The following is a 10,000-nucleotide window of genomic DNA, read 5'->3' as shown; positions in this document are numbered from 1 at the left end:
AAAACCTGCAATAGTTTCATTCCATCACAAGTAACTTGACTGAGTAACTGGTCTGATGTTGCTATTAAGTGATGTTCCTGATTCAGTCTGGATCAATTTTGGGGGTTTCTTTTTAGGTTTAGCCACCTCATCAGGTACAATGGAATAACTGGTGTAACCACTATGCAATATCTTGTGCTAGCATTGTACTTGGACCATAAATTGACTTCTACTTTTAACTTAAAGGGGTATGGCACTATTTTTGGGCTTAATACAGTTAAAATCGTTGGCCAGGGTTTATAATGGTTGTAAGGTGTCTTATTTTTCATGTTAAGCGTTGTCTTGCTTTAAGACAAGTTAAAAGAGGGAATATGTCGCTAAGCTAGTGAAAGTCAATGGATCCGTGTAGCATGTAACTGTATTCAGCCCCAAAATAGTGGCATACCCCTTTAAGCCATCTTTGCCAAGATTGCATCTGTGTTATCCTATCCTATAACCCATTATGCAGAAAGCCTCTGAGTCATTACCCATTTCCCAGAATACATCTGTGCAAACAGTTGCCCAGAACATAGCTATGTGATTAATCATTGTCCATTATGCAGATAGGAATTACCCATTATGCATTAAGCCTTTGCTACTAACCATTACCAAGAAAACATCCGTGTTAACCCTTATCCAGAAAGCGACTCAGTTGTGTTATCTACGTGTATTACTGAGAAAGCCTCTGTGCTAATGACCATTGCCCAGAATACATCTGTGTTGTTACCCAGAATACACCAGTGTTGTTACCCATTACCGAACATGCCTGTGTATTCCTTCCATTTTATTATATGGTTGTGACGTCATCGGTCGAATGCTCCATTCATTTCAACGGGGCTCCCCAACGTTCGCACGTCTGTTATTTTTCGATAACGGACGGGTTGGTCTATAACAGACCGCTGTCAATGGCAACACGACTTTTCACTGCTAAAGCGACTTTTCAACAAGACTCTAATCAGCTGCTGTGATAGACAACACCTGTTGTCCTGGCTACCTAGCTGTTAGCGGTGTTCCACAACGGCGCAGCAACAATCTTTTGACATTAAAACTATAATAGCCTAGACTTCACATTAAATAGGCCTAAAGAAATGTCCCCGCCATGTGTGAATCATTTAAGTATATCCATATAATAAGCGGGTTAACTTTCGGCGAGTCGGTCGCTTTGTGGAATAGCAGCACTTCAGAGAGAACAAGACCCCTCCGCTCCGCGTCGGGGTCTAAAGATTCTCTCTGTCGTGCTGCTATTCCACGGTAGCGACCTTCTCGCCGAACGTTAACCCTTACATAATGACTCCTCTCCTCGACCTGTGCTTGTGACCTACCTAGCTACGACGACTTTTGAAAAATTTTCCCCATTCAACATCCTGATTGCAAATGAGAAAAGGACCTTTGAATAGCGTTTTCGCAAGATGTGGAATTAAACTTCTGTCGTCAATGACGTCTTGTGACATCATCAAGGGAGGACGAGAGTTAGGATCATGGAAAGAACCCTGTGTTCCGCACCCTGAGGACGGTGACCGTCACAACCATAGACATCATATAGAATACTATTCTATCATAGCACTCCACAGTACACAGTCCTCACGGCACACAACAGAATTGCAGTTACGCCTCACCCGTTCAAGGGGGGCAGCCCCCAATGGCACTCCAAATGAGCAGTGTGGTGGGACGGGATCATGCTCAGGGTGGCTCAGTCATGGAGGAGGATGGGGGGAGAGCACTGGTTAATAACTCCCCCCCCCCACCAACCTGGCGAGTTGTGAGTCGAACCAGCAACCTTTGGGATACAAGTCTGCCGCTTAACCGCTTACCCATGACTGCCCAGAATACGGCTGTGTTGCTACCCATTACCCAGCATGCCTGTGTTGCTACCCATTACCCAGCATGCCTGTGTTGTTACGCATTACCCAGCATGCCCGTGTTGTGTGTTCCTCACCCTGAGCAGGGTGCTCCTCCTCATGCCTCTCCTCATCCTCTCGTTGCAGCTGCTGCTGGAGGTCAGCCGGGGGTCGTTGGGGTTGCGGCGGGGCCTGCCCCTCTTCCTCTTCACCACAGTACCCTCTCCAGCCTCACAGGGGGCGCTCTTGCGCACCTTCACCTCCTCGTCAGCGCCAACCGGAGCCACCGAGTCGCCTTCAGGACGGAGACGTGCAGTTAGTTACTGTGGTGTACGTGCAGTACATTATCAACAGATCATCAACGATGCTGCTTCAAGTCAACACCAATTACAAGCAAGTACACTGCAAAACATTGCAGCCAGTTTAACGTAAAAAAGAAAGTTGCCCTGCTGCCTTAATTTCGTAAGGTAGCTGAACTTGAGAAAGCCTTGAATTACGTTAAACCTCGAGTTGAGTTAACTTACAAAACTAAGGCAGCAGGGCAACTAACTTTTTTACGTTTAACCGGCTGCAATGTTACAATGTAAAGACTCCTCCAAGATACTCCACTGGAATTCCCCAGCTTGGGAATTCATACAGAGACATGCATGCTTTTGTCTATGTTTTAGATAAAACTACAATGTTTTTTCAACATTTTATCTTATTTACTTACAACACACCATATGTTTCTCCTATACTGTACATCAGTGTTTCCCAACCAGGGGTACGTGTACCACTAGGGGTACGCGAGCACACTGCAGGGGGTACTTGGACAATGTTATTATTTTAACAAATGTATGGAGCACAGGGATTAAAGCAAAAAAAAGTCATCTGACTGAACTTTTTTACCGGTTAGGTACCTGATCGATTATCACTCCGTAATCCTACGAAAACCAATGTAGCCAGGCTCTGCCCTCGTAACGAAACATACACTGGTTTTACGCAAGGAATGGTGTCAGAGCCAGCGCTAGACATAGGCAGACAAGGCAGTCGCCTAGAGCAGAATAGGCCTATGTCTTGAGGGTGCCAGTAATACCAAAAACTGCCACAAAATCAGAACTTCAACCAACATAAAACTTTACACTTCACATTAACAATGAATATTCATTATACACTAAGTAGGTCTGTATACACTCAATATGAATGTACCTGTAGGTACTAGATCAGATGTGCTCAATCAGATGTAGGCCTACAATGCTATGTTTACAGATGCCAATTTCTAAATACAAAAAAAGGGAAAGAGGGAAAGGGGGCAGGCCTAGGCCACCAGATTGACTAGAACTGGCCGAGAATGGAGGAATGATGGATACTATATCAGACTGCAAACACTGAACTGCAATTTGGGGCATGTTTTGGTTATTTCCTCTTATTTCTACCCATTATTCATGAATTGTTCACAACATTATGCAGAATGGATTCACAATGAGTGTTGCTTCAAAATGGTAGCTGATCTCACAGAATTATTGACTTGGAATTGCAATGCGTTGATACAGTGATCCCATTATGGTTTTTGTTGTTGTAGTAGTAGCAGGCTACCGGTATATTTTGTCTTTCACATCAGAATGGGCAAACACTGTTCTAGTGAAAGCACTGGTGCGCATTGCTTGCAGTTGTATTTCTGACATTTAAAAAACAATGCACTGTCTGGTCATAGCAATCAAAGGGAGAAAACTAGTTGTTGGTTATTTGTATGTTTTTCACCCTTTTTCACTATTCATCCAGTTACAAACATCTTGTTGACGTTTACAAACAGGGTGCGGTAGTCTGCCTCTGTGTACCGTTGCCTACCGTTTTGAAAACCTATTAGGCTAGTGACAATGGGCCCAAAAAGGCCTTCGTTTTCGAGATACCCCAACCGGAGGTAGAACAAAACCCAATAATGTTTTTCTTCATCTCTAAGGTGTCCCATACATGAAAATGATTCTTGGCCAACGTGATTTTCATGCTAAGCCTAAAAATTTTACACATTTCCATATGCACCTCCAAACAAAAAAAGCACCCAAAATGGGACTTCTCCGTATGGGAGTAGATATACAAAAAATCATGCAGAAAATTACCAGAAGCTCTGAGAGCTTTGAGAATTGGTATGCCTGTGCCCAGGGGCTACCTGCACCAGATAGAAGTGGTTGAATTTGACCATCTGGATGTATGAAGGAGATATAGGCATTTAATCACACACCTAAAATAGGCGGAAAATGAAAAAAGTGATATTTATACAGAATGTCATCATTTACATTGTAATTGCTTTGTCAGGGAATGTCATATGCACACATATGATATCTTGACGGAAAGGTGAGATTGTTCTGAATCCAGCAATACCTCATATGTATATATTTTCTGAATATTAAAGATGGCATATCGTTCAATGTATGAGGTGCCCAGAATGAAAAAAATCGAAAAGGAGTTACAGGACCTATTTCAATACACTTTAGTGGTGACAGGAATGCTCACAATTGTATTACAGTATATTACTTCAAATAAACGTATTATTAGTGTGTGGTGCTATAGATTATGCTTGAATGAAGAATCAGATTAGGGTGAACATATATTTATCATATATATATATATAATATATATATAATTTCTTGCACATTATTAAGCTGGAAAATGCAGTGACTCCACCTACTTCCAATGCCTTGCAACTAGCTCATCAGAATATTGCATCACTCCTTTCAGGTAGATATGATAGAGGAAGGGGAAATAGAGTGGGTGTTATTCAGTTTGTTCAGAGATCTTTTATCTTCCACGAAGTGGAGCTCTCCAGTTCTTCTTCTTCTGAAAGAGCCAGCTTTCCTTATCAGTCTTTCAAGACACCCAATACCCCCTCTTCATTGTGCTCCCTCCCCAGCACACCACTGCATAGAAAAGGACACATACTGGCTTCAACAGTCTCATAGAACATATTAAGGAGTTTATAGCAGACAAGTATAGCCAATACTGTCCTTTTTTGTAAACTGCATCTTTGGCTGACCAGTCCAGTTTGTTGTCTTGTTATACCCTGAAACACTTAGATGTGCTTACAATCTCCACTTCATCAACCTCAATGGAGATTGGTTGCAGAGCGGGCTTAGACCTCAAAGTCCACCTTCATCTGCTTGGTCTTAGTGTTGAGATGTAGGTGCATTACACCACTGCAAAGCCCTGTACTCCTGTATTCCCTCCTGCCTTAATACAGCCTACAATTGTATTATCATCCAAGAATGTCTGCATGTGGTATGTGCCTGTGTTGTAAATATGTTAAGTCCGATGTGTACAAAGTGAACAGGAGAGGAGGGAGCACAGTTCCCTAGGCTGCTTTAGTACCACATACTACAGTGTCCAAGAGACAATCTTTCAGTTTGACAAACTGTGGCCACTCTGTTAGGTAGTCCCTGATCAAGTGCACAAGGAGGGCATCCAAACCCAGGAGCCTCTCTCCCAATGGAGGGTTGGATGTTGTAGAAAGCGCTGGAAAAGTAAAGGAACATGACTATATGTCCTGTGCAATAGGTATGTGATGGCATAGTCCACTCCAACCTTCTCCTGTTATGAAAACTGTACTAGATCCAGTGCATGACTTACTGCAGTCTGAGTGTAACAGCATTGTCTTCATGCTGTGTGAAGGGAGGGCCTCTCGGTTGAAGTCGTTTATCTCTTTTGGATGTGACTTTTTGGGGACAGGGATAAGGCATAATGTGTTCAGAATTGGTGCCTTACTAAGATGTACACCCGGGCTGAAAAAATATTCCAGCAGCTCAGCCACTTCAGCACCACAGGTCTTTAGCAGTCTTGGTGATGTCCTATCCAGTTAATGGGCTTTAACCAGGTCTGCTGTGATTATAGAGAGGAGGGAGGGAGGAGGTGCTGGGTGGTGGTAGTGTGATAAATAAAGACTGCTCCTGGAAGGAGCAATGATTTATGTTTACATACAAATGGTAAATGGTATATTACCAAAGCCTGACAGCAGGAAGCAAAGGCCTTTTATTTCATGAGCCTACTGTAATAAACAGGGAGGGGAATGGCAAACATATTCAGTGAATTCAAAAGTTCATAGATCCACGCACAGCTTCTTCATTAGGTTCACTCAGGCATTACCTGACATCACTCAGGTGTGGCTTAATACCATCATGTAGGAGCGGGAAAGGATCTGCACACTGCTTGCAAAAGACTTAATTTATTTGGAGCAACGTTTCGCTCATAGATCTAAAGAAGTTTTTTGATTTGGCACCTGCTGATGCTTTTCTGCTGGATGTGCGCGCTTTCCACTACACTCTTAATACCATCATGTCACATGTTAGTGAATTGAATTCAGTGAATTATTTGTTTCATAGCTTTTATTTTAAATTGATTAACCCACTTTCTGCCATTAATTGTTAGTGAAGTCATAAAGCACCATATCTGTAGCCTACTGGTGACATTTCACTTAACTTATCCATGTCATCTGATGACTATATGGCTGGATTGACCAAGTAAAGAACTATGATGTCTCACACTTTTCTTCATCTGGTAGCAGATTGTTTTATTTTTACAATATAATTTTGGCAAATCATTTTAGGATGAGGGATGAAAGGTAAGGCTAGGGTATGTTTGTTAAACTAAGGGAAATAACAGTGTGTCAAATACACTAGACTTCAATCCAGCAACCACATCATATTCTACAGCTAAGCAAATGGTTTGGCTGGACCTGGAAGAAAGGGCCAACCAAAGTGCAAGTCAGAAGAGTAATGACGTTATCTATCCTGGTCCATTTGCTAAATGTAGGCTTAATACAATTAATTGGGAACAAGGCATCGGAGGTAGACCACACTGGGCATTCCTTTAATGTGCCATGATCAAGACCCCTCAACTCAAATCCTCTCAGGGGTACCAAGGTTCTGTGCTAGGCCCCCTGTCTTTGCCATCTTTATCTCATCTCACTGGGCAATGTTGTCCACTCACCCTGCTCCCTGCCATGTTGATGATAAACACCTGTTTGTCCAGCGAGATAACTTCATAGTTTCTGCGTGTACACTACAAACGTTTCAGAACATCTCTTTCACCTCTAGATGTCTAATTACCTTTGTACCATTTCAAGCTATGCATTCAATGTCTACAACTTGAATTACAATAAATAGCTGGGAAAAATAGGGTGTTATAATGCTCTAATGCATTGTCTTGGTTCCGCCTTTTTGCAATGTCTATGCGTCTATCTGCCTGTCTCTCAGACCTGGCCACATGGATGAAGCAACACCACCATCATCTGCCATTATATCAAGCAAGACATGAGGTCAACCACTGTTACCCCAGAAAACGCTACATAAACCTGGGTGTTATTATTTATGACTGCCCATATTTTCTGAAAACACTGCTTAAATTACTGATGCTCTTTTGCACTGTTCAATATACAGAAAATCAGACTGTACCTGACCCAATATGCCACTCAGGTTCTGTACCTTGAGTGCAATTCTCTCCTGGAAGGAACTGTTTCTGAGACTGCACTAAAACGTAATGTTGCTTCGCAATACTGTAACACCAACAGTCTGGCCTTGGCCTCTGACAAGGTAATCCCAATGGTCTGACAAGTTACCAGCTGATAAAGAGTTTGGTCTTCTAGGAGTATTTATCTTCATGCTCAACTCTTATAACCCTATATACAGTATAAGCCTGCACTCTGTATTTTCCACACACACTGAATGTAGCCATTGGATAAAAGAGTCAGGGAAATGTAATGAACTTAAATTCCCTATACTGACCAGATCTAGACAGGGTGAGATGGCATTTAGTCATTACGCAAAATGCTGGAACCAGCTTCCTGTCCAAATTAGAACTGCCCCAATAGTATCTTATTTTAAAAAGAAATGTGAAAAGGTTTATTCTCGTCTGCCTTAAGTGATACAGTACAGTACACAATGCATTCTTTCTTCTCTTTTCTCTTTCTCTAATCGTTAGGACATTGAATGGCAATTTTGTATCATGATGTACTTTGATTGATTGATCGATTTTATTGATTTAGGTTTATCAATGCCATTACGATACCTGTTTACATCAGTGGTATGTTGGTGCAGTGTATCTCTGGTACGCTATATCATTGTAAGGAAGTTTTAAGAACAAATATCCTTATAGCATATAGTTCCCTCACTGTGTTGTATTGGTTAATAACATTATACTTAAATATATACTAGGTTTCAGAGCACCACTACGGTTAATTAATGAACCAGCCTTTGAACTTTTATATCTATGGAATGGACTGGTTCATTTTCTTTCTTTTTTGGACACATTATGTATTGAACGATGTACCATCATCAATGTTGAGACTATATATACATATTAGGTAATGTTAGATTCAACACAATCTCATCTTTTCCAGCTTTACAATAGCCTACAGATGCAAGAAATATATATATAAATATATATATAGCTGGCTCTTTCATGTGAGAAGAACTGGAGAGCTTCACTTCGTGGAAGATAAAAGATCTCTGAACAAATTGAATAACATCCACTCTATTTCCCCTTCCTCTATCATATCTACCTGAAAGGAGTGATGCAATATTCTGATGAGCTAAGCTTAGTTGCAAGGCATTGGAAGTAGGTGGAGTCACTGCATTTTCCAGCTTAACAATACCTACAGATGTGCAAGAAATGATATATATACTGTATACGTGTATATATATACACTAGTGATAAATATATTTTCACCCTAATCTGATTCTTCATTCAAGCATAATCTATAGCACCACACACTAATAATAAGTTTATTTGAAGTAATATAGCCTACTGTAATACAATTGTGAGCATTCCTGTCACCACTTAAGTGCATTGAAATAGGTCCTGTAACTCCCTTTCGATTTTTTTCATTCTGGGCACATCATACATTGAACTATATGCCATCTTTAATATTCAGAAAATATATACATATGAGATATTGCTGGATTCAGAACGATCTCACCTTTCCATCAAGATATCATATGTGTGCATATGACATTCCCTGACAAAGCAATTACAATGTAAATGATGACATTCTGTATAAATATCCCTTTTTTTCATTTTCCGCCTATTTTAGGTGTGTGATTAAATGCCTATATCTCCTTCATACATCAAGATGGTCCAATACAACCACTTCTATCTGGTGCAGGTAGCCCCTGGGCACAGGCATACCAATTCTCAAAGCTCTCAGAGCTTCTGGTAATTTTCTGCATGTTTTTTTGTATATCTACTCCCATACGAAGAAGTCACATTTTGGGTGCTTTTTTTGTTTGGAGGTGCATATGGAAATGTGTGAAATTTTTAGGCTTAGCATTAAAATCACTTTGGCCAAGAATCATTTTCATGTATGGGACACCTTAGAGATGAGGAAAAACATTATTGGGTTTTGTTCTACCTCCGGTTGGGGTGTCTCCAAATTTTGAGGCCATTGTCACTAGCCTATATGGCTACTTTTTTGCCTCTCGATGTGCGGTGCCAGGCACACGCTTACCATTGCAAAAAAACGTCCCCGATTCCTGCACGCACTCTCTCTCATACAAGCTGACACGACGCACGCAGACACGACACAGTCACAGGTCTATCGTTTAACAAAAAGTAACACACTTTCCCAAGCTTGTCGCGCAACTTTCCACTCAAATCAAGGCAAATCGCCCACCCATCATCAGCCCTGAGTGTGCAGTGCGCAAATAACTGAACTCAAACGAAACGCATAGTCCGAGAAGATGGGCACAGACGTTGAGCCACTCAAAAACAAGCACACACACAACTGTTGCTGCACATTATTCCAGTTAGCAAAAATAGCATCACACAATAGCCTACAACAAGCCTTGAAAGTGAAACAAACATCGAAACGGCATTTATCGACCATATGAGTCCACCCATCAGAACACTGCTTCCCAGAACAAGACGTGGCATAAAATATTGGCTCTGCCTGGGATAGCAACAGTGACTCCTGTAAAATGCAACCCATTTTTAACTTATTTCTTGAATATATATCGATAACAACAAAGTTAATCTGCTATGATTACAGATGAGACAGTAAAGTATCCGTTGTCAGAAAGACAACTAGAGCTTTCTATCATAGCCCTTTTACGCAGCCAAACGCGCTAAACTTTGAGGATGAAACGCGTGGTATCCTAGCTAGCTGCCAATGATAGCCTTCC

The 10,000-nt window shown here is 41.3% G+C and overlaps 1 protein-coding gene across 1 annotated transcript in view; it reads right to left on the bottom strand.

Annotated features, from left to right (window-relative positions):
- The window catches only part of LOC134464136 (BAH and coiled-coil domain-containing protein 1), a 62,371-nt gene that overhangs the window by 11,167 nt on the left and 41,204 nt on the right, over positions 1 to 10,000 (bottom strand). The window contains exon 24 of the mRNA XM_063217596.1: positions 1,955 to 2,151. Coding sequence (XP_063073666.1) covers positions 1,955 to 2,151 — 197 coding nt within the window. The remainder of the gene's footprint in view (positions 1 to 1,954; positions 2,152 to 10,000) is intronic.

The sequence above is a fragment of the Engraulis encrasicolus genome, chromosome 2, assembly GCF_034702125.1.
Source record: "Engraulis encrasicolus isolate BLACKSEA-1 chromosome 2, IST_EnEncr_1.0, whole genome shotgun sequence".
In the NCBI taxonomy this organism is placed as follows: domain Eukaryota; kingdom Metazoa; phylum Chordata; class Actinopteri; order Clupeiformes; family Engraulidae; genus Engraulis; species Engraulis encrasicolus.
Note: the sequence above shows the minus strand (reverse complement) of the source record. Positions and strands in the feature narration are given on the sequence as shown.